This window comes from Danio aesculapii, chromosome 5 (genome assembly GCF_903798145.1).
Source record: "Danio aesculapii chromosome 5, fDanAes4.1, whole genome shotgun sequence".
Lineage (NCBI taxonomy): Eukaryota > Metazoa > Chordata > Actinopteri > Cypriniformes > Danionidae > Danio > Danio aesculapii.
Window position 1 is genome coordinate 27,025,250 of NC_079439.1, and position 25,718 is coordinate 27,050,967.

The window sequence follows — 25,718 nt, forward strand, 5'->3', positions numbered from 1 at the left end:
ATATTTTTTTACATTTGAATTATTTATATTGTTTTTTCTTAAGGGTATCAAATTCAAATTTTCAAGTTCAGTATTTGAATATCAAATGATCCATAATAATTTGTCATTTCTTCTTAAACTTCCAATGTTTTTTAAAGACTCCTGTTTTTTCTCCATCAGCATTTCAAAGTGACAGACGAAGTGTAAAGGAGAATTGTAAATTAGTAAACGGAAGTTCCAGCGTTTGTGATGTTGTTTGTTAAATGTGTACACTCTTTTTTATGTCAGCAGGTTCCACTTAACTGAGTTAAGTTACCTTAAAGAAAGATTATTTATTTTAGTGAACTTATAGTTACATAAAGGTAATGTTGCTTAATTTAATCAACATAACATTTAAATTTTAGCTTTAAACTAAACTATTTAATTATTGAACTTAAATAATGAAATAGATTAAAGCTAAATTATGAATGTTATGTAGACCTATTGAGCGAAATGCGGTACTGCAGAAGTAACACAACTCCCTTTCGTTCATGTTAATTAAGCGAGCTGTTTATTAACTCTTTTGATTTTAATAGACAAACATAAGTGAATTGTTTAATTTAAACATAGTAACATTCTTTGGACCATCTAGAGCCATAATCTTTTTATTTTTTTGGAGTGTACAGTGTAGAGTGGCTATAGCCTGGCTGTCACAAAGACAAAGGAGCTGATGACAGAAGCAGTGGACTTCAGTGTTCCCAGGTCTGCCTGTGATCTCACACAGTCCCTCTCCACCAAACAACACCTCGCTCAACTCCAGTTCACAGGAAAGCACAAACTTACATCTTCTCGGTTTCTCAACTTCACCGGAAGGTTCCATGATGTTCCCTGCTGTGTGCTGAGCATTTGTTCCTCGAGGCGTAGTCAGGAAGACAGTAATCAGTTAACAGTACAGAGCAAAAACACCCTTTAACAACTTGTGTGTCTGGGTGTGACTCACAAAGTAGCTTGTGTTCAGTCAGTCAGTAAGTCAAATGATATGGAGAAAGCAGATTATGAAAGATACAGTAACATCTTTGACTCATTTAGTGTTATATAAGGATTCATCCGCCTTCATGTAGTATATTTTGTGGAAAAACAGTTTTTAATGACAGTGTTGGGTCTTAGTGTGTTGTGTGTATGTATGCCAGTCAAAAATATTTAAAGTAGCGTGTGTATGGCAAGCCATATTACCAATTAATCAGTTCCATGGTATGACTTTTTGATATTAACAATTCTGTTTTCAATAGTTAAAATGCTAATTCTGGGATGTAATTTTTACTAGCAATGTTGACCGTTTTTAGCACCAGGAATTCAATTTCCACTAGTTAAAATGTATTTTCCTAATATCAACAATGGACATACTCACAGAAATCAATCCATGCACACAATGTCATAGCATTGCTAACTTGACATTGCACACTGCTGTCTAGTCTCAGCCTCAGATGTCACACCAAGCATTGGATAAACATCTGATGCACACTTTACTGGAAATGCTTTTGCACACCCTTAGTCGTCCTCTGATTGGTTTAAATATACAGGATTTTTGAGTTAAGTGTGCAGCAATCTTAACCAGTCTGCCTGGAAACAAGTCTGAGTGGATAAAAAAGCTCAGTTGTTTACATTGTGAGACATGAATCAGTGATCTACTGCCTGCACACCCGTCTGTTATTGTGAGGATCGATTTGTGATAATGAACATTTATCAATTTGACTTAAACGTTGGAATATTAAGTATACAATACTCACTGCAAACATGCTTCAACCAGTGATGGCGGCAAACAAGCAGGTATGCTTATATCAGGGTTTCTGCAGGTCTCACCAAGTCAAATTTAAGACTTTTTAAGACCATTATGAATGAAATTTCAGACTTATACAGGGAAAAACTGTAAGGATTTCTACTTGCCCCATTAAAAAAAATCTAATTACTTCAATAATACTTAAATAATGTGTCAAAACAAGCAAACCATACATACTTTTCTTTGACAAGCTTTAAAAACTACAATAACCTAAATGTACAACAGTCTTTCCAGGTCAGTGTCCTCACCCCATATGGTCTACAAATGCATGGAGAACTTACAAATGTTATTGTGAGGAACCATATTGTTAAATAGAGCTTTGTTCAAAGTTTTATTGAGATGTGTTGTCGGTGACTGTATACTGCGGGTGTTGGCCTGATTGGGGAGCTAAACATGGACATTGGAAAATTAAGACCCATTTAGAATGATTTAAGACCTACAATTCAATATTTCAGTGAATTTAAGACTTTTTAAGGCCTTACATTTTATTTTTGAAATGTAAGACTTTTTAAGACCCTGCGGATACCCTGTTATATTCTCATTTGTTTTATTATTAGCAGTAAAAACCTTCAGATATTCTGTGATTTTGGTCATAAAGATAAAAGACATCATTCAAAACAGTAAACTCACAAATACAACAAAGGCTTGCTGTTATAAAATGGAAAACTCTCACTCAGTCATCTGTCATCTCAGTCTGCCTGATCTCTGTGCGGTTTATTTATAAACTAATTTTGAGAGGATCACGTGCTTATGATTGATCACGGCTCGTCCTGCATCAGCTTCACACATTGCGCCAATCAGATGAACACTAACTCACTATAAATAACCAGAGTTTTTTCACTACAGTCAACTTCGTCTTGAAGAATCCCTCCTTACACCCTTACTCCTCCCCCTTCTCCTGAGGGCGGCCCTGCGGCCCAGTGGTTAGCACTGTTGCCTCACAGCAAGAATGCCACTGGTTCAAGCCCTTAAGTGGCATCATAAGTCAAAGTGGCATCATAAGTTAAACTCCTAGCCAGCTATACCTCTTAGCTATTCCTAACACATTCTCAAGCAGGGGAGTTTTTGAGACCTAACTGAGCCCAAACTCCCCTCTCGCCTTTCAAATAAGAGGGAGCTCAGGGCTCTCTCCCGGGACAGCATGCCAAACTCGCTTTATTATCAATCACCAGTTAAGTGTAAACTCTAGAAATGTAGAAAAGTGTCATCAAAATATTCGACGTATCCTACTGATTTCCTATGTTTTACTGACAGATCATTTCGAATATTTATGCATCATTGTTATAAACTTTTAAAGACATTTGTGAATGAATGAATGATGTGAAATTGTCTCGGGCAGTTATTCTGAGGGCAATTCCATGCCCACAAACTAAAAAATAATTAAATTCATTATAATTTCATTAAATTCATAAAAAAATTATAATATTTTAAAAACACAGCATGGAACAATTGAATTTCATGCAGTGCTTCTTGTCCGGTCTGAGACCCACTTTCTATCGTATATCAATCAAGCAGTGAAGATCATTGATTATTGAAGAAACCAGATCTTAAAGGCAGTGATTTTATAACAGCGCAACAGTTCACCAGTAGCGCTTGAGATTATTTATTGAAAATTAAAAGTCCCTGCGAGTATACCCCATTATCATTTTCTCAGCAGGGTCAGCTTTGATATCAACAATTTGATTTCTGTTGACGATGGCATCGTTGTTTATATATTTTAACTAGTGGAAATGTAATTCCTGATATCAAAACAGCCACTCTTACAAGTACTAATTCAAAGCGATATATCAAGATTGACCCAGAACCTGAATTGTTGACATCAAAATTTCGTATCCAGGGAATGATATCGTCAACAAGGCTTGCCATACTCCTGTGGTCTATACCAGGAAACTCCCATCCAGACTGATCCAGCTCTGACTGATTCAGCACTTCTGAAGGCAGGAAGTGGGCGGGGATTGTGTGGGGTTTATGACGTCACCACCTATGACACACACACACACAGTCCTGCCTCATTCACATGCTGCCGCCGCGTCTGTGCTCTAGGCCCCGCCCCCTCACATGTGCTTCACTCATGCCTGTTCTTCTCCGCTCAGTCTCATTCTCTCTCTCGACTGTGAGCCTCTTTGTCTTTCTCTCTCTCCCGTGTTTATACACTCTCTCCGTCTGCCTGCTCTCTGACAGCTGCACTTTATGCTGTTTGCTGGATGTCTGTATTTCAAGCCCTTGGGCTAGGGGTAAAAAAAAAAAAAAACTGACAGTTTCGCTTGTCACAGAAAGTTGCGTTTTATTTACCACATATACTGCTGTAAAACAGAATCACTGGGAATAACACTGAGGGATAACACTGCGAATTAAAATAGCTCAATGTTGATTTATAGTCTGTTGATATTTGTCATAGTGACAATCTGAGTCTATAATGTAGAGTAAGATTTGTATGGAAGGGTAATGGTGCCAAAATCTTAACAATAAACATGTCAAGAGAAACAGCCAATAAAATAGCAGTACTTAATATTGTATTTTTATATTATTTGTATTGCTTTTAATTTGATATATCAATAATAACTTTTCTATTTTTATTTTTCATTAAACTTTGAAGGTTTCAGGGTGGCACAGTGGTTAGCACTGTTGCCTCACAGTAATAAGGTAGCTGGTTCGACTCCCGGCTGGGTCAGTTGGAATTTCTGTGAGGAGTTTGCATGTTTTCCCCCGCGTTCGCGTGGGTTTCCTTCACAGTCCAAAGACATGAATAAGCTAAATTGGCCGTAGTGCATGTGTGTGAATGTGAGAGTGTATGGGTGTTTCCCAGTACTGGGTTGCATCTGCACTGTAAAACATATGCTGGAATAGCTGGCGGTTCACTCCACTGTGGCGACCCCTGATGAATAAAGGGACTGTCGAAGGAAAATTAATGAATTAAACTTTGACCTATGAAATATGCTTCTAATCATAAATCTCTGTCTATGAAATTATGACTAGCAAAATATCTAATTTAGGCCTTATACTGCATTACATTAACTAGGTATCATCATATTATTGAGATATTCTTCTTCTTTTATTGCCTTGAATCGAATGTTCTTTGTAAAGTATAATAACATACTAAAACTGTCCCTCATAGGTTAAATTCTGAACAAAACACCCGGAAGGAAACCCACGCGGACGTGTGGAGAACATGCAAACTCCACACAGAGACACCAATTCACCCAGCCGAGGCTCGAACCAGCTACCTTCTTGCTGTGAGGCGACAGCACTTACTGCGCCACCGCATCGCCACAGATAGAACATGTTACAAATAATGCTGTAACTGTTCCAAATCATTCAGAAACAAAACAACACACCGGCAGAAAATTATGTAACAACCATCACATTCAGAGACGTTTTAATTGATAATGTGTCAGATATGAGAACACTGGGAAATATGAGTCAAATATGACTCACACTCACTAAATCGATTCAGATTTTATGGGTTTGTGTCTAAATGATTAGTGTGATTAATGTAAATGAGACATCATCACTGTAGGCCAGTAGACGGAAGTCAGAGTTGTTCAGTATAAATCAGTCTCTAGCGCCTCATTGTGGTTAGAAATTATTTAAGAACAGCTGACAAATTACATAGAAATACATGTTACCTAGGATTCTGCGTAAACAACATACATGTCAGTGACAGAGCACATTCCAGATGATATTTTATTACTTTTTGCTTTTGATAAACAGTTTAAAGCCTGTAAAAAGCGACAGGTTGTTTTTTTTAAGTTAAAACATGGCTGGGTTAGTTGGCATTTCTATGTGGAGTTTGGATGTTCTGCCCGAGTTTGAATGGGTTTCCTTCGGGTGCTCCGGTTTCCCCCACAGTCCAAAAAGATGCGGTACAGGTGAATTCAATAAACTAAATTGGCCGTAGTGTGTGTGTGTGTGTGCGCGCGCGCGTGTGTGTGTGAATGAGTGTGTATGGATGTTTCCCAGTACTGGGTTGCAACTGGATAAGTTGGCGGTTAATTCTGCTGTGGCGACCCCTTATGAGTAAAGGAACTAATCTGAAGGAAAATGAATGAAGTTAAAATATTCCCAAGTCTCTGATTTAATATTGGACAGAAAATAATATGTATAAAATGACAAAATAATCAAGATGATTTTAAAACAGTTTCAGATGGCGAGACGCTGCCTGAAATGTTGACTTCTTATTTATAGCAAAAATACATTAAAAGTCCATCTATTAATATCAATCAGAAAAGCATCTACACTACAAAAAATGCTTCTAGTCAAAATATCTAAAAATTCGTATTAATTCTTAATTGCAGGAGGCATACAGGAAGCATTTTCTATAGGCTACAAAAAAGTTCGTTTTTCAGAAATAATAAGTAAAAATTAAGTGTTTTTTAAAAACAAACAAAACATTCTGCCAGTAAAGTAAGTAATATAATCTTGTTTTCAGTTAAGAAATAAAATTATTTCCCTCATCCTACTGGCAAAGGTTTTGCAGCATTATTTTTTTTTTTTTTGCAGTGTACTAAATTGTAAGTGCTGTATGTTCAAAGTACAATTGAAAGCTGTGTTTGTACTTGAGAGAACTGTCATTAACAGTGAAAGAACAGGTGAAACCGGCAGCCAAGGGTCTTTGAAGAGAGCTCTGTGTGTGTGTGTGTGTGTGTGTGTGTGTGTGTGTGTGTGTGTGTGTGTGTGTGTGTGTGTGTGTGTGTGTGTGTGTGTGTGTGTGTGAGAGAGAGAGATTGTCACAATTTTTTTTCATTCGTTCATTTTATTTTCGGCTTAGTCCCTTTATTAATCTGGGGTCGCCACAGCAGAATAAACCGCCAACTTATCCAGCATATGTTTTACGCAACGGCTGCCCTTCCTGCTGTCACCCATCACTGGGAAACACCCATACGTTCTCATTCACACACATACACTACAGACATTACCCAATTCAACTGTACCACGTCTTTGGACTTGTGGAGGAAATCGGAGGAACCCGGAGGAAACCCACACAAACACGGGGAGAACATGCAAACTCCACACAGAAATGCCAACTGACCCAGCTGAGGATCGAACCAGCGACCTTCTTGCTGTGAGGCAAGAGGCACTACCCACTGCGCCAATGAATGATGATAATAACATCTTAAATCATTATCTTTTATTGCTTGTTGCAATTAAAATTGATTAAAATTAATTAATCAATTGAATCAAAAAATCAGGTAATAAAAGTAATCTAAAATATTACCAGATACATTCTATTTCTTTTTTTCCTTCAACACAACTAGTAAATGGACAACAATCATTGTATACAAAAATAAAAAGTATTTGAACACCAGGCAAGTCTTATTCTTATTTTACAAGTAAATACAAAACATATTTGCTAAAGCAAGCCATTTAACAAGACGTGAACCACCTATGCTGTAAATCAACATTGTATTTAAATAAATCTGAGTAAAAAGCTTGTCGTCTTGAGTAGATGTGTTATATTTGTGATAAAAACAACTGAAACAGACAACTAAGTATCTGGAAACGGAACCACCTGCCTTCCAGCCACATAGACTTCAGTAATGTTCCGATCATCGCCTGTTTAAAACAAACACGCAAAAGAATTAAGATAAAACAAGAGATCTGACATAACTACATTAAAAAGATAATATTTAGAAAGAAAAATCAGCAATTTACCTAAATTTAAAAACTTCTCCAGAATGACCTATTGGGGTGGAAACAAAATCCGCACATCAGATTGGACAATCTTATCAGTACTACACAATAAATGTTTGTAAATTATGCGAAAGATATTGACCGTTTAACCACAACGGCCCCATTTACACCTGGCATTAAGAACTATACTAAACATTATGAGATGTGATGTTGAATTAAGCTAGGCAGAATGGATTTATTATCATCTGAAATTGTTTGTTTGTTTGTTAATTTATTGCCACATCAACAACTTATGATTATTTTATGGAAAGATTATGGCAATAGATAAAAAGCACATTACATAATAATAACAAAAGTACCATAAATCAATAAGAGACTTCACAGTTTACGTTTTATACAAACATTTACTATGAATATTGACTTCGATATATGATAAAAAAAACTTCAATGCCTCCTGGAGAGGCATTTTCAAAAACATCTATCAAACAGCGGTCAGCAGATTCACTATCATTTCAAGAATGGGGGTACGTACTTATCTAGCAAGAAAATGTAATCTTTTGTTGTGGTCCTCTCTAAACATTCCCTCGGTCAATATGTGGATGAATCAGATTGCCATTTTCTTACCCTTAGACTTCTGACTTACATCAGACATCTGATGATTTCTAGCATATCTGGAATCCTCTATGGGAGTTTTTGGAGAATGTATATTGAAGACTATTATTTTATTTATTTTTACTAAAGACATGAATTACTAGCCAGTGGATGATTGTAAAATAGATGGCTACATTATTGTGTATGATGACATTAGACACCTATACCACTGGTCTGTCAACGCAAAAGAATAAACAAAAGAATGGAGTACAAAATTGGGGACGGTGGCAGCATATGAAAAACAATTACATGTACAAACCACCTGGATGTTTATCAAAGAAGGTGCATGGGGAAAATATTTGGCATTATTTCGATGTCTTTGCGATGAGACACATTTTTAAATATAATTTTTTTATTCGAATCTGTAATTATTTTTAGATTTATTTATTTGTGTTTATTGGATTTATGATCTCAACCTATATGTAACTGTAGGTCTGAAACAGTGTTTGGGTGGGATAGGGAAAGGAGATGTTAAAATGACTTGTGATGGTACTGGTGAATCATTGAGGAAAACAAATGTATGAATCATAAACAAACAAACAAAAAAACGTGAATCAAAGTACTCTCAGCATACAATCCTTGTCTAGTAGTCTTTAAAATTGCACATTCTAACAAAATATGGTTTTATGGTGAGGGAGGCTTAATAGTTACATGTTCACCCTGTCTCATTCTTCAATAGATACAAACGAGCCAACCTAGAGTGACCAGTTCGGCATCTAGTATTCTGCAATGTGGAAGTGCTCTCGATTGTTTTAGAACTTCCAATTCAGTTGCCTTTGGGAGAAATGACTAGGAATAATAAACGTCGGAAAACGGTCAATCTGCTTGCCCTACAAACAAGTGTTCATGACTATACATACAAAGTATAATACGAAAATATCAGTTTGCAACATCAAGCAGCATAACAAGCTGTTTTAAAGCGCACCTATGATGAAAATCAACTTTTGTAAGCTGTTTGGACAGAACTGTCTGTACGTATAGTTTGTCCACTGTCATATTGGAGTGATGTAAACCTCTGATATAAGTCTCTTTTTTAAAATTTCCTGACGTTAAAATAGGACCCAAATCCAAGTGATTTTAAGGCCCACCGCAACATAACATAGGAGTGCTTTTTTCCCCGCCCACTGAATTGAATAACAGATGCCATGTTTCTATAATAACATGTAAACACTTGTCCACAGAACCTTTTTTTGCAAAGAAACTGGGATTAAAATATTTGTTAGAACTCTCTGTGATTTTTATAAGTGTTATAAGTTTAAAACGTTTTTAAAACAGAGCATGTTTATAATAAAGACAGTAAAAGACCGCTATAATCACCACAAAGGGGTAAAATAGGTGCCCTTTAATGTCTAAAAATCAATGCATGCATGGTATCAAACAAATTAAATTTGAAAAGTGTCTTTATCATTTGAAATCATATATTTGGACAAAACTTTAAAGCCAAAAATCTCTTATTAGTATTAATTTTGACCCATAGCATACATTGTCGTTTCTGTTTGTGGCAATTAGAGCAGAAACAAAAATACTCAAATATCAGAGAATGCTCATACATACACTCTCTCCTCAAAGGAATCAGGAAAGTGTTCAAATGTAATGGATATAAACATCAGATGCAAACAGAAATGTGTCTCGCATCTCTACTTGTGATCAGTCAATCAATGCCAGGTGTAAACAGAGCCTAAAAGCATTAAAGCACTCTCTGTTTTTCTCTAAGTATGTGATGGAATTAGGGTGATCAGTAGGAGCACATCAAACCTTTGGGCCTTCTCCAGGAAACACATCGATCGGTCCATCAGAAATGCAAACATTCACTCGCAGGGCATCAAAGTCCTTCCCCACCTCAAAGTTTCCAATCTGATCGTCCAATGAGAGCGCTGTAGGCATAGTGGAAAACAGCCAGGCAGGTTTATATAGTGTACTGCGCTATTATTACATAACATGTTTGTCATCGAGTTGGTTTACATGCATGTGCGTATCCTGATTATACTTAATGAGCCATCAATATATGTGGTCAACACACTTTGCTTTATCAGCGAAAGGGCATAAACAAATGAAAGGGTTAGTTCACCCAAAAATTTAAATTGCATTCTTAGTTACTCATCCTCATATCGTTTCAATCTCTGAGACCTTCGTTCATGTTTGGAAGACACATGAAGATATTTTACATGAAATCCAAGAGCTTTCTCATTCTTCACAGACAGTAATGCTCACACAAGACATTCAAAGTCAAGAAAAAGAACCAAAAACATTGTCAATATGATTCTTTTCCTTTATATTTTCTCTCCCATGTCAATATGCTTGTTTACAATAGCAATATGATGTATTTATTGCCAATAGAGTCAGCAGCGCAACACGCAAGCATCGTATTGACAGTAGTAGTAAACGTGCATCCTGATGATACGACACAATGGTGAATAAAAATGTTTCTTCAGAATTTTTGGTGCATGAAATAGTTCATGAAGCTTCATATGATTACATATGAACCACTAAAGACACACAGAATGTTTTGACAAAGTTTTGGCCTCTTTTTTCCTGACTTTGAGTGACCATGGTGGTCTACGGAGGATGAGGGAGTGCTCTGATTTCATCTAAAACACCTTTGTATTCAGAAGATGAACATGATTGGAATTACATTATTACATCAACCAATCCTCACAGCTAGATTTTGGCACCGTATACCGTTTTTGTACAGCATGTAAATGCATTAAAGTCCATTAAATGTTAGTAACAATATGTCAGTCTTATGCCAATTTCAGACTGCACGATTTTTAAAGTAGTCGTGTCACAGATGTTTTCACACTGCATGACTATCTGGGCTAGCATTCTGTCTGTGCTGTGTTTACACTGCAAGATGGATCTGGGACAGGGGGGTTTCACACTGCATGACTTTTGAGAATCTCTGATAACTTTGTTTCTGTCCGCAAACTACATACGTGAGAAGTAACACAGAAACAACATGAAGTCACGTAGTATATCTTGTGTTATTAACTACATAATGACAAAGAAACCTTTAAGTAGAAAATGTTTTTATTTTGCTCACCTGGGGCCTTCTGTATCAACGCTGTGTACGAACAAAAACTTTGCGTACGCCAGATGTCACACTCACGTTTGGATTTACTAACGATGAAATTAACATGAGAACATGCGTTGGTCCACGCCAACTTCATGTCTGGTGTACGTGCATTTCTTGTGTGTGTTTGTTTTATTTCCATTGGCGACTCCTAGAGGCAATTGTGTTAAATTGCACACTACAAAGTATCTTTGAGCCGTGTATGGGACGGGATCATCTGCATGTCTAGCAGGTATATAAGGTTTCCATACCATGCAGTTGACCAGCCAAATATTAAAGTGCAATTTGCAGCGATCGCCGGTTTTCCCAATGTAATCGGAGTGATCGACTGCACGCACATTGCTATAAAGGTGCCATCTGAAGACGAATTTGCATACGTGAATCGGAAACATTTCCATTCAATAAATGTGCAAATAATATGTGATGCTCAAATGTGCTTAACACAATACACACACTTAGTAATGATTCCTACTTGTCTTCCTCGTGATGAAGAGAAGGCAAAATCTGATATGTAGTGGGGGAAAGAAGAATGAGTTCATCAGACGCTGGATTCAAACTGGGTTCATGATTGATCGTGTCAAAACATGTTGCCATGCACTTTACGAGCTACGCCACTCACGCTGCTATTTGCCGCTTTCTTTAATTATGTTGTCTCTGTCAATCAAACGGTGATGGGTGGGAATCACCCAACTAGCTCATTCCAACGAGGTGTGCTATTTGCACTTAGCCTAAATAGACACTACAAAATTTTACACCTTTACATCGGACCATTTCTTTTTTAATTCACTCGCAGTGCGATGTTCAGGATGTCCAATTCATATTCTGTTCAAAGTTTCTCTTTTTGCTTGCTTTTGCCATTACTTTTTTGTTTGGTTTTGCCAAAGTAAAGTCATTACCATATTCATTAGGGGGAGGAGGCAGGGAGGGGTTTTGCGCTCGTGCACGTGCGCTCAGTTTCACGTTAATTAGGATGTACAAAGAGAATATGCGTGGGATTCCGCGTACGCAGTGTTTCATACATCTGAATTTTTTACTGCGTACGCACAAAGCTGTAAATGTGCATATATATTTTAGTATGAATTCAACGCAAGCCTTCGTACATGAGGTCCCTGGTGTTTGAAGGGAATCAGCAATTTCTCTCAAACTTTTTTCTTTTTCGACCCGGTTGTGGTATTGCTCAGATGACACGTCAAACAGACACAGGTGCTCCGGCCAAATTTCCACTAGTTTTTCCTCCATTTCTTGGGTCCAAATAGATCGAAACTAAGTGCTTTTAACAACTCCCCCAACCTCCCGCTTGCCTGCAGATACCCATACTAATGGATGCTGCTCTCTCATTGGCTGTAGGTCATCGCCAATGTTATTTTCAATCAGAACACATTCCACATGGCATGAGTTGAATCGCTAACAGGTCCAGATATTTAGCATGCAAATATCTCACAGGTGTCGGCAACTCATTGGCCATTCTCTCAGATTGTGTCTTTGATAGTTTACACTGTGTGTACTCACGTGAACGAGCACCGATTTGCCTGTGATTTCAGGCATTTGTTGGCAATTTCTCATAAAACCGCTGGCAAGGCAAAAATCATGCAGTCTGAACTCGGCATTAAGGATATCCACAAGCTAGTGTGTACAGAACATATGTGTACATAACATATTTTTCTACTTTTAACCAGTTTCTTATTAAATCTTCTGACCAATCAAATGGTCTATAGTATCTCACATGTCCCACCCACTTTCAAAGGCTTCTCATTTGGTTAATGTCAACCATTCTCATTATCAACTATTGGTTGTTTTTCAAAAAGGGGAGGAGCTACTCTATGTCCCGCCCTGTATTTGTTGTATTTGAGATTACCCAAACATCGAATAAAAAATGCACATTTAAAGCACTTCAGGGAACTGTGAACTAATTCATTCATTCATTTCTGTGGGTTTATTGAAGTGTGCATGTGTGACGTGACATGACCATTTCCATGCTGCATATTTAAGTGCATTTAAGACAGTACGAAATATACCGCAAAACACTTTCTTGATTTTTTTTTATTAAAAAAAAAATCTCATGCAGTAGAAGTGCTAAAACACTGCATCTTGAGAGAATAATATATGAGCCATGTTTCCTGCTGACATTTAGCAATGAAAGAAAATGTGTAATGTACAGAGAGTGTGACACTACATTTTAATGCCACTTCTCGTTACTAATTTATTAATAAACTCTAATAAACTTTTTTCGAGTTATAAATTTAATGGTTGTGTGCATGTAAACACTAAGGGTTAAATTACTACCTTCACTGCCTCCAAGTGTGGCCAGTCTGAAGACCTCCTCAAAGGTCAGAGTCTGATGCTGAGGGTCCTGGATGGTCAGGGCTTTAGATGTGTCCAGAGTTCTTCGCATAGCATCTAGTATGGATGGAGAGTATCCTCCTGCTACATCTAGATATGAAAACCATAACATGGGAAATCAGTACACAGCTTCATCATGAAGATAATGACAAATGGATTATGCATATCTAATTATCTACACGCAACACATTAAATAGTTATATATGTATATATACTACATTAAATAGGCAAGTGGTGTGAGTTTACATTTATAACCTATTATCTTTAGCAAATAATGGCATAGCAATTACAAATTTAGCAGTGATTCAGTAATGCAAACGCAAAAAACAGGCAGACAAACAAAAACGTACCTGTTCCCAATCCTAATTTCACTTTGTGGTTCAAAACATTGCGCACATCCAGCATCCCACTGCAAATCCTGGGAGAAGAACAAGATGATAAATGTATCCCATTTATTATAATATATTGATTATAAGTATTAGTAGTTAAAGACTAATAAACTATTAAAAGCTAATAGTAAAGAAATACTCACGAAATGTTACTGTTAGGACAGTGAGAGATTGCAGATCCAGTTTCATGAAAGATCTTCAGTTCTTCATCAGTTAAGTAACACCCATGAGCCATTACAGTCTGCAATAGTTACACCATCACAGTTAACATCCTCATCAGTTTACATTATTTCATTTTAATCCAGCTTTAAGGGGCTTTTTGTGAAATAAGGGGCTTTTTTAAATGGCAATGTGTGAACAGCATGTTTCAAAACCCACAAAAATAAGACTTCCAAGGTAGCGTAATTGTACTTCAGATGTCATGAGATCAAATCCCGGCTCGCTGGCTTTTTTTTACTATCTTATCACAATAGAGGTAAAAAAACGCCCAAAAAATACATTTATTTTAATAAAACGTTTCTGTCCAATAAGAAAGTATGCTAATCCCAACTAACAAGTATATACATTCCACATAACCAATTATGGTCAAGAGCATTAATCTGCCATTCAGATGCATTTTGAAACGTCTATGCTGTAAACTACACATACTTTTTAAAAAAACAGCATTTTGTTGATCGTGGTAAGCTCTGAATGTCAACAGCTTTTTTCATCCATAGGCAGTTTGTCATCAAGAAAGCTTTTAATCAGGTGGACCATTAAAGAATATGACTAACATCAAACAGAAACCCTGTAAAATGCATCCATTCATCAGATAATGACTTCAAAACTTCTGAAGTGTTTCCACTTTTGTGTGCCATATGCATCAGGCATGTCTCTTCCAGCTACTACTGCTGAAAAATGTACTATTGATACTCATTAAAAGAACAAGAATAAAAATTTCAAGACTTTTGAACTTTTATGACTTAAAAATATTGTAAAATCTATGGTTATGTGAAGTTCCATCTTAAATAATTTAAAAATAAGCAGTCTATGGAGACTACAGTGTTCATTTGTTCATCCTAAAACCCCACATTTATAATGCCTCTTAGTCACTGACATTATCTTCGGCAGGTGCAGTGAAAACTCTAATGGCGGACAGCTGTCTATGCTAATAAAGGATAGATTGTCATTAATTAGTGAGACTTTTCTCCTCTGATGACACATACAAAGAAAGAATGTCAACCAAAGTGTTTCTGTACACTGTTTTTATGAAGTGTTATTATAAAAAATAGAATAAATACATATTTACCAGTAGAGGCTGGCTATATTCACACACTGTCGCCACACATTTAAGTTTAAACCTCTTATAGAAGCGATTTTTACATAATAGGTCGCTTTTAATATGTAATGTAATGTGCATTTATATAACACATTTATTGTATATGATCATAAAAATGTTTTTTCAAAATTGTGTATGGTCATACACACAAAGTGCTTTGCAATTGTACATAAGGGTCTCTCCCTTAAAGTTGGCTGTTCTAATCTGCTCTTAACCAAAATCAAAACGTTTTGTTCCGCATGAATGAAATGATATAAGGGTGAATAAATAATGAAATAAATACAAATAAATAACCTTATTTTGGAATATTAGCCTTAATTAGAGATCTAAGTCAAAAATAAGACTTGGTTGCACTTGGTTCTAGATCGAGGTAGAGTATCTTGTACTCAGAATTCATCAGTGCAGGGAATGTGAAAACTCAGACAAATGACAATGCACTCCACTGTACTGAACTCTTGATCACAAACTCATATTACAAAGCACATGATTCTGAAGCTCTCATGCCAGGCCTTTACAACCACAGGGCAACCAACAAAAAAGCAAAATACTGCAAAAAAAAGCTCTTAAAAACTATTGGTCTACTAAATGTGCTCAGCATGAAATCTGTTTATTCACATAAATGTCCTAAATGAAACTCATGAAACTCTATATGGCCAAACAAGCTGCATATATAACTCTATTTGTTTCCTTTTTATGTGCAAACTTGGTTTAAACCACTAATGAAGGTTTACTACACTTTAAAATAAGAATTGCTTTAAACATCTCACACTGTAAAAGAATCTTACGGACTTAAATATTTTTAGTTGAATCAGATGAATTTTTTTAGTCAACTTGCATCAATCAAACGGACTAAATATATTAAGTTAAACTTTGCATAACCTGATTAACTTATTGAAATAAGTTAAATCAACATATAAATATTTGTTGACTTGACTTTTTGTCATTCATTTTTTTACAGTGGACTGCTGAGATAGCATCTTCAAATAAGATTTATGTGAATAATCAATTGAAACTGTGAAATAGAAACTTTAAAAAACTTTAAAAAATTTATATTATATTATATTATATTATATTATATTATATTATATTATATTATATTATATTTCATTATATCATGTCATTTTATTTTATCTTATCTTATATTATATCATATCATATCATATCATATCATATCATATTATACACTCTCAGAAATAAAGGCACAGGAGCTGTCACTGGGGCAGTACCTTTTTAAAAGATACATATTTGTATCCAAAGAGTCAGTGGTACCTCAAAGGTGCATATTAGTGCCCAAATGTACCTAAAAAGTACCATAAAGGTACCATTATGGACTCTTCAGGTACAAATATGTACCCTTTGAAAAGGTACTGCCCCAATGACAGCTCCTGTACCTTTATTTCTGAGAGTGTATTGTATTATATTATATTATATTATATTATATTATATTATATTATATTATATTATATTATATTATATTATATTATATTATATTATATTATATTATATTATATTATATTATATTATAAAGCTGTTTATATGTTGCAACAATACAGCTCACAACATAATGAATCTTTAATATAAAAGTATTTGAATGTAGTAGATTTGTAGTGTAAAGGTATTAAATTTATACCGGACATTCTTACCCTGTCTGTAAGCAGGTTGTGCTTGAGGTAAACATCAGTGTAAGATCTGCAGTCTGGAAACAATCTCTTCACAAGCTTCACTTCTTCTTTGTTCTCACTGATGTGACTCTGTAGTTTTAATGATTGTGAAACAGGTGTTAGTCGTAGTTCTTTATCGCAAGGTCATACAAGAAGAGCACAACACTCGATTATATTTAGGGGTATTAAATTATGGAATGATTTATCCCAAACAAAAAAAAAAAGAGTTTTTCTTTAAGAGGTTTTAAGAGATGCATAAGGAATCACTTTAATGTTCTGAAATTTTGTAAGAATTCTATCATATGTATGATTTCATTTTATTTTATGGTTGTGTGTCTATGTGACTTTGTAATTTCATTTGTGCGTATTACTATTCACTTGTAACTGTACTACTGTTATAATAACTGTAACATGGCATTTGTTGTAATGCAATTGTTTTGTCATTGTCCCTTTTTTATTATAATTTAGGTAGAGGCTCTAAATAAGCCTTTTGGGCTTTTTGCCTCTTCCTGCACATTATGGCTAATTTGTTTTTGTTTTATTGCAATGTTTTTGTATTTTTTGTGCAAATAAATAAAGTAAAAGTAAAAGTATAGTGAAGTAGTGGCTATCATAAAAACTATAACAGCTTAACTGTTGAATATTCACTATTACTGAATGTGGAATTTCAGATTACATTTATCAGCACTCGTTAATAAGAGTTTATAATTCACAACAAAAAAATTCCAATACTACGGTGAAAAGTGATAGTCTATAAAATAGACCAAATCCAGTAAACATTTTCTTAAATATTTTTTTCAAAATGAGAGGAAAATGTTTAACGGGTAACATCAGTAGCGCTCTGCATGCATTTATATTATGAGCTCATCTGTTTGCCTTTGTGCAGAGTATATTTTTAACAAACTGTATACAGCATTTGGTCTTTGTAATATTTTATTAATAGATTAAGCCCTGCTAAGTGTTTTAGAAGGTCCTCTTGGTTCTCTGGACATTTTTCAGAAATGTCAAATTTCAGCATAAAAGTCTATGAACTCTGTAAATTGGTAAATTGAACAGGAAGTGTTAGTTCGATCTGAGATCTTTGAGATAGAATGTAAATGATTGGAAAAATATATTTTCTTCCAATGACATTTCTTTTCCACAACCGTGTCCTAGTAAGATTCAGGGCCATATCATACACCCGGTGCAATAAGGCGCATGACGTGTTTGGCGCTATTTGTTGCTATTTTCAGACTGACGCAACCCTAATTTTCTTCACCCTTCTTTATTATTGTTAATTTCTTAGTTTGCTGGAATTAAGAAATGAATTTTGAAATTGTTTTGAAACAAATCTTTGCACTTAACAAACAAAATTAAATATGTAGGCTGATGGATGTCTTCAGTGGAGTGCGTACAACACCGTTTCCTTATCCACGAAAGTAAAGGAGTAAAGTAAACAGTAAAAGTAAAGTAAAGAGAAAGTAAAGAGGCCAAATAGAGGAAGCTCGTTTTTTATCCTAGCGCTGCAGATGATCTGTTTAACTGTTTTCTCGCTAGTTTTTTCCTCTTACAAAGTCTGCCTTGTAAATAGCAAATGCATGGACGCAACTGACTCTTAAAGGGAATGCGGGATGAGATTGGTTTAATGCAAGTTACAGTGCATTAAATACAGAAAGTATTCATAGCGCTTCACTTTTTCCAAATTTTTTATGTTACAGCCTTATATTTTAAATGGATTAAATTCATTTATTTCCTCAAAATTCTACACACACTACCCCATAATGACAATGTGAAAAAAGATTTTTTGAAATTGTTGCAAATTTATTAAAAATAAAACACCTCAAAAATCACATGTAAATAAGTATTCTCAATACTTTGTTGATGCACCTTTGGCAGCAATTACAGCCTCAAGTCTTTTTGAATATGATGCCACAAGCTTGGCACACCTGTCTTTGGGAATTTTTGCCCATTCCTCTTTGCAGTACCTCTCAAGCTCTATCAGGTTGGCTGGGAAGGGACTGTGTACAGCCATCTTCAGATCTCTCCAGAGATGTTCAATAGGATTTAGGTTTGCGCTCTGGCTGGGCCTCTCAAGGACATTCGCCGAGCTGTTTTGAAGCCACTCCATTGATATTTTAGCAGTGTGCTTTGGGTCATTGTCCTGCTGGAAGATAAACCATCGCCCCAGTCTGAGGTCAAGAGCACTCTGAAGCAGGTTTTCATTCAGGATGTCTCTGTACATTGCTGCATTCATCTTTCCCTCTATCCTGACTAGTCTTCCAGTTCCTGCTGCTGAAAAACATCCCCACAGCATCATGCTGCCACCACCATGCTTCACTGTAGGGATGGTTTTAGCCTGGTGATGAGCGATGCCTGGTTTTCTCCTAACGTAATGCCTGGCGTTCACTCCAAAGAGTTCAATTTTAGTCTCTTCAGACCAGAAAAATTAGTTTCTTAAGGTCTTAGAGTCCTTCAGATGTCTTTTGGCAAATTCTGGCCACTCTACCATACAGGCCTGATTGGATTGCTACACAGATGGTTGTCCTTCAGTAAGGTTCTCCTTTCTCCACAGAAGAATGCTTGAGCTCAGACAGAGTGACCATCAGGTTATTGATCACCTTCCTGACTAAGGCCCTTCTCTCCGATCACTCAGCTTAGATGGCCAGCCAGCTCTAGGAAGTGTCCTGGTGGTTCCAAACATCTTCCACTTACGGATGATGGAGGCCACTGTGCTCATTGGAACTTTCAGAGCAGCAGAAATTTTTCTGTAACCTTCCCCAGCCTTGTGCCTTGTGACAATCCTGTCTCGGAGGTCTACAGTCAATTCCTTTGTCTTCATGCTTGGTTTGTGCTTTGACATGCACTGTCAACCCTGGGACCTTATATAGACTGGTGTACGCCTTTTCAAATCATGTCCAATCAACTGAACTTACCACAGGTGAACTCCAATTAAGCTGCTAAAAACATCTCAAGAATGATCAGTGGAATCAGAATATACCAGAGCTCAATTTAGAGCTTTACGCCAAAGGCTATGAATACTTATGTACATGGGATTTTTCAGGTTTTTTATTTTTAATAAATTTGCAACAATTTCAAAAAATCTTTGTTCACATTGTAATTATGTCGTATTGTGTGTATAATTTTGAGGAAATAAATGAATTTAAATCCAATTTGGAATAAGGCTGTAACACAAAAAACTGGAAAAATTAAAGCGCTATATATACTTTCTGCATGCACTGTATATTCAAAACACACCCATAATTCATTAAGAGAATAAGCTCAACCCTGTTAGACCATGCACCGCGTTTTTCCGTCCTTAAAATAGCAAAAGTGGATTCAGACATGGCCTTAATGCATTTGCGCCATGTGCTGTAGACTATACGCCTAGATCATTAAAATAGAGCCCTCAGTATTTGAATGTTCAGAATTCTCAATAAACAAGAAGTGTGTAAACCTGAACACACCCATAGTTTACTTCATTATTGACTTTTACAAGAACTGTAAACACAAAGAAGTGAACGTTAACACCATAACATGTATTATGTGTCAATCAAAAACTCTTAGTTATCACATATCTCAGCTTCTGTCATGTGAGCAATGGTTTGTACTGTGTTAGTTGTTTTTTCTTTATCCTTTAAAAAAATCCAGTTTATCAAGTTAACATAAATGAAGGAGGACAAACCTGAATGTGAAGCTTGTTGTTGTTGGCGATCTCACCCAGTTCACTGAGCAGTGCAGCAGAACAAGAGGGAGCGAATCGAGGAGTGACTACAGGCTTTACATTCGGGTACTAAAACAGTCAGATAATTAAGTCAGAATTGCTTTAAAGCTACTGTGATCAGCATAACAGTACTACAATTCAATTAAAAAGAATAAACCCTGTTTACCTCCTTCTTGAGAAGTTCCTTTATAAAACTGAAAAAGACAAGAGGAAGCAGGATCATATCTTCAAGATCATTGATCATGCTATTTGGGCATTAGATTATGTTTATATCCTAGTATCAGGTAAAAACAAAATCTCAAAGCAAATCAGTTATTCTGTTTACACTAAGTTATGGTGACCTGTTTGTTCCATTCTTTATTTACTTACATTTCCTCTTCTTTTTTGTGTTAAAAATGGTTAAAATAAATTTAAAAAGTAAAAAAAAAAATAGTACTAGGTTAGGATTATTTAGTTTTTAACAACAGCAGAAGATTTTGGTGAAAAACAGAAACATATAAAAATGCTACAAAAGTGTATAATAATGTTATATAGTCATCATAATGTCATAATAATTTTATATAGACAACCTTATTTGTTTTTGTTTTCATTCATATTATTTTCATTCATTCATTCATTTTCTTTTCGCCTTAGTCCCTTTATTAATATGGGGTCGCCACAGTGGAATGACCCGCCAACTTATCCAGCACATGTTTTACACAGTGGATGCCCTTCCAGCTGCAACCCATCACTGGGAAACATCCATATACATTCATTTACACACATACACTATGGCCAATTTAGCTAACCCAATTAACTTATACCACATGTTTTTGGACTTGTGGGGGAAACCGGAGCACCCGGAGGAAACCCACGTGAACAGGGGAGAACATGCAAACTACACACAGAAATACCAACTGACCCAGCTGGGGCTCGAAGCAGCGACCTTGCTGTGAGGTGATTGTGCCACCCACTGTGCCACCGTGTTGCTCTGATATTATTTATTTATATATATATATATATATATATATATATATATATATATATATATATATATATATATATATATATATATATATATATATATATATATATATATATATATATATATATATATATATATATATATATATATATTAAATAGAAGGATATAAAAGATACTGAGGGTATAAAAAAGGATTTATAAAAGATATTTAGAACATTGAAGATTTAAAACACATAAAGTTTGGAATATACAACCAAAAACTCAAAAAAAAACAGAACCTTTTTAACATGAATGATTCTTCAGGTCAATGCGGTTCTAAATAGAACTCTTTCTATACTTTTAAATAATGGCTCCAAAGATTTTCACAGTGATGCCATAGAAAGAACTATGTTTGGTTGCCCAAAACTTTATCGGTATTTATTTCTTAGATGAAGAATATATGAATGATCTTAAAAAAGTTTTCCACTTTAAATGACATATTGTACAAATAAAACAGGCACATGTGTAAACAGGCACATGTATATGTCTGTGTAGGGACGTGTTAGGAATACATTTTTATTCAAATAAAAAATCCTATTTTTCATTTAGGTATGTCTAATTTACATTAAATAGCAAAACATTCTAGTATTGTCAAGTTAAGTTATGGAAATTTTGATGGACTTTACAGAGAATTATTATTCCAGGGTTTGATGTCATCTCTGCATCATTCTATGAAGTATAGCTTGTGTGAGAGTGAATCTTCAAAGTCTATTCTTTAGAGTGTTAATTGTTTAGAAGGAGACTGACACTTTAGTCCTCAACTCACCGTTCAGTTTCTCTTTTACAGTCGCTTGGACTTTCTTTGTACTGTGGAACTTCAGAATTGCAGTCCATGCAAACTTTCCCCACTAAAGCTCTCTGTCCAAACTTGACTAGTGAAAAAGAAGCAAAAATACCAAATATCACACTCTAAAATCAATGACTGAATTTTTATCTTGTGAGATAAGGATTACATGCATTAACATGACGGATAAAGAGCTTTTATTTAATAACATTAAAGACATTTGGGCAGACTTATTCACAGAATGACACCTCACATGCACTTACTGTATAGTATTACATCATTTGAAATGGCAAATATAAATGCTGTTACTCAACAGACTGGTGGGAACAACAGTCAAGATAGGATAAAGAAAGACAAACTCCAAAGGTTAGAGAAAGGATGTGTTTGTGTTTGCCACTGCAACGCTTCAGCCAGTAGCAAGGGATAATCTGTCAATATACGTGTGTGTGTTTGGTTGCAAGTGTTTTACCTGCAAGCTCTCCAAGCAGAAGTGAGGCATCAGTGTGTATGGTGGCAAAATAACAAGCAGTGGTAGTGCCGTTCTTTAAAGTTCTTCTCTAAAACACAAAACAGTTGATTAGCCTACATATTTTTAACCTACAGTATTGCAATGGAAAACACACAGAGACAGACATACTCTTTCCTCTCCATACGCACTCAGACACTTTCTTATAAACATAAATTTGGGGAAACATTATGCAGTTCTGAGTGTACCTCACACAGGTATTCTTCTCTCTCTTTGTCTGTGTGTCATGGGATCTATATATTTCTGTTCTCTAAAGATCTTCTATCCTCATTTGAATAAAAGTGGCTTTGGATAAATGTGTCTGCTAAAGGAATAAATGAAGAGGAACCAGAATTTGAAAAAAAAGTTTTTGAGCAAACCATCCTTTCAGTGTCAAGAATCTCTTAATAATCTAAATATATTTTTTAAAGATTGTAACTACATTCATAATTGAAAAAAGCATCAGTCAATGGTTTGTCTTACTTGGTAAATAACGCTACACTAATTAATTTTAGAGTTATATTTTTTCCATTTAGATTTATCGTTCATTTAAAGGAACTTACCACAACTTTAGTGTAGATGTTGTTAGCAAAATCCAAGTCTTTATACTTGGCTTCCACAGGGAAGGTGTAAGTGTTGAGCCATTTGAGCAGAGGCAAGTCTAAAGCAGTGCCACTATAGCTGTACTGAGACGCATGGATGTGTGTATCAACCATTCCTGGCATAAGGAACTCACTGCAGAAAATAAATACAAAAATTAGCAAAAATAAGCACTGGCAATGCGGAGAGCAATGGATATGGAAAGTTTTCAACCCTGTACTCATTAATTCACACATTTTGACATGATGATTGCAAAACTGCTTCACAAAGTGTGTTTTTTTCAGCACTATATGCAGCCTGCTCAAAGAACTACATTTTTGTCGACAACCATAATTGTACTCACTATTGTCCAAGCTGTTTTATGTCTGACGTTTCAAAACCCCATAATTTTGAAAGTCTGGTCACATCTTGATCTTTATCAACAAATGCTATCTGTTTAGAAGGAAAATCACCGTTATAAACAAATGTTTTGAGATATAGCATATGGAACGACCAGTTAAATAATATATAACAATAATAATAATAATACAAATCATACTGATATGTACAGTGTAGCAGTATTGTCTGTTATATAAGCTATAATACAGTTGTAAAGCCTTGTGACAAAAATAAAAATCGATAACGAAAATGAAATTGCATATAGTGTAAATTACGTAATAAACATACCTTCCCTTCATCGTCGACACCTAAGACAGAGTTGTGCAGTATTTCCACTGCTGTTTGCGGTGTGGAGTGAACAAATGTCCCTCTGAAGACCTGCGCAATGCGCTTGGTTGTCTCGTTCCGGTTCATTATTGCCACAAATTTTCATATGCGTCTTGCCTGAACTTTTATATACGACACAAGGCATTGCAAAATTACTAGGAGGACTACATTGTCATAAACCGGTAATCATTACAACAGCTCTAACGCGTCACGGAATACATCCAATCAAACTCTTATAGTCCAAAGGGACGTTCTGTAATTGGTGATCCTGCACCACTAGCTGGTGGTTTTGATTTATTAATTAATAGTTACAGTCACGACACTACTGTGTGTGCGTGTGTGTTTAGGCTCTTACCTTATTAATTGTGCTTTTCACTATCAGAGGCGACATGATGCATGTACAGGTGTCATACACTAGTAGAACTGTAATAATTCTAAAACAAATAATCAATATATTTAAAATAATACATTTTACATAAGACAATATGAACTGTCGATATTCATTTAAACAGTGCGGTGATTAATAATTACAATTATATTTCATTTGGAAATGAATTAAGTTCTGGTTACTTTGTAGTTTAATTATTTATTAATTGCAAGTGATTACCGAAACTTATGTGTTCTAAAGTCATACAAGGACTTGTATTGTTTGTGAAGATTTTGAAAGCACATTACATTGAAAAGACAACACATCTATAAACAAGTTTCCACAGTTACCTCTTCAAAAGGTTTCACAATGCACAGTACAATAGACAAAATGACAAGTTTTATTTTAGTCAAGTTTAGGTGTTCCCGTTTACTGGATGAATAATCACTGGCAGGAGAGAATGTTAAGAATAAGTTTCAGATTTTTCTTTCTCCTTAGTACGCACTTACTGACATGGTTTCTCTCGAGTTTTTTTTTCCTTTACTTTCGTCAATTGGTGAAGTGTTGTTCCTCGCCATGGGCTTGCTTGGTTTGGGATTTGTGTAGCTGTGCATCGATGGATTTGCTCTTCAGTGTTTGGACTTTCAGCAGTAAAAAAACACACTGAACTGAACTTCAACTTTGAAAACTGGACTGACACAGTTTCAATTTACTAGAACTTATATGTTAAACTGCTTTGGCACAATCTACATTGTAAAAGCGCTATAGAAATAAAGAAGAACTGAATATAATGAAGAATGTTGGAAAACATTGACTTCCATATTATTTGTTTTAATTGTTACAGGCTTCCAACATTTTTCAAAATATCTTCTGTGTTTAACAGAAACAAAAAGTAGAATAAAAAAATCTTTGAACAAGTAAAAGGTGAGTAATCTACAGCAAAATTTTCATTTATGGGTAAACTACCCATTTAAAATAACCTGCAAATCAAGTTAAGTCCTTACTAATGCATATTGACAATCAAAAAATCAGTAATTACTTTCTTATAAGAAAAGAAATTTGTGTTTTTAAAGAAAGAGTGTATTTATGGAAGCTGATCTTTATGTAATACTCCAATGTTTTTTTGGCATAAAAGAAAAATCTATAATTTTGAGTCATGCAATGTATTTTTGGCTTCTCCCTAAAAAATAACTGTTCAA

The 25,718-nt window shown here is 35.3% G+C and overlaps 1 protein-coding gene across 1 annotated transcript; it reads right to left on the reverse strand.

The window, feature by feature from the left end:
• Positions 1-6,908: 6,908 nt before the first annotated feature.
• Positions 6,909-24,307, reverse strand: gda (guanine deaminase). Its single transcript, XM_056457780.1, has 14 exons — positions 24,114-24,307; positions 23,791-23,879; positions 23,411-23,582; positions 22,812-22,899; positions 22,325-22,430; positions 20,722-20,749; positions 20,517-20,624; positions 16,838-16,945; positions 14,020-14,117; positions 13,838-13,905; positions 13,431-13,577; positions 9,833-9,951; positions 7,448-7,475; positions 6,909-7,348 (listed from the first exon to the last, which is right to left on the reverse strand). Exons 1-14 carry the CDS (start codon positions 24,237-24,239, stop codon positions 7,281-7,283), a joined length of 1,353 nt encoding a protein of 450 aa, XP_056313755.1. The 5' UTR covers positions 24,240-24,307; the 3' UTR covers positions 6,909-7,280.
• Between the last annotated feature and the right edge of the window lie 1,411 nt (positions 24,308-25,718).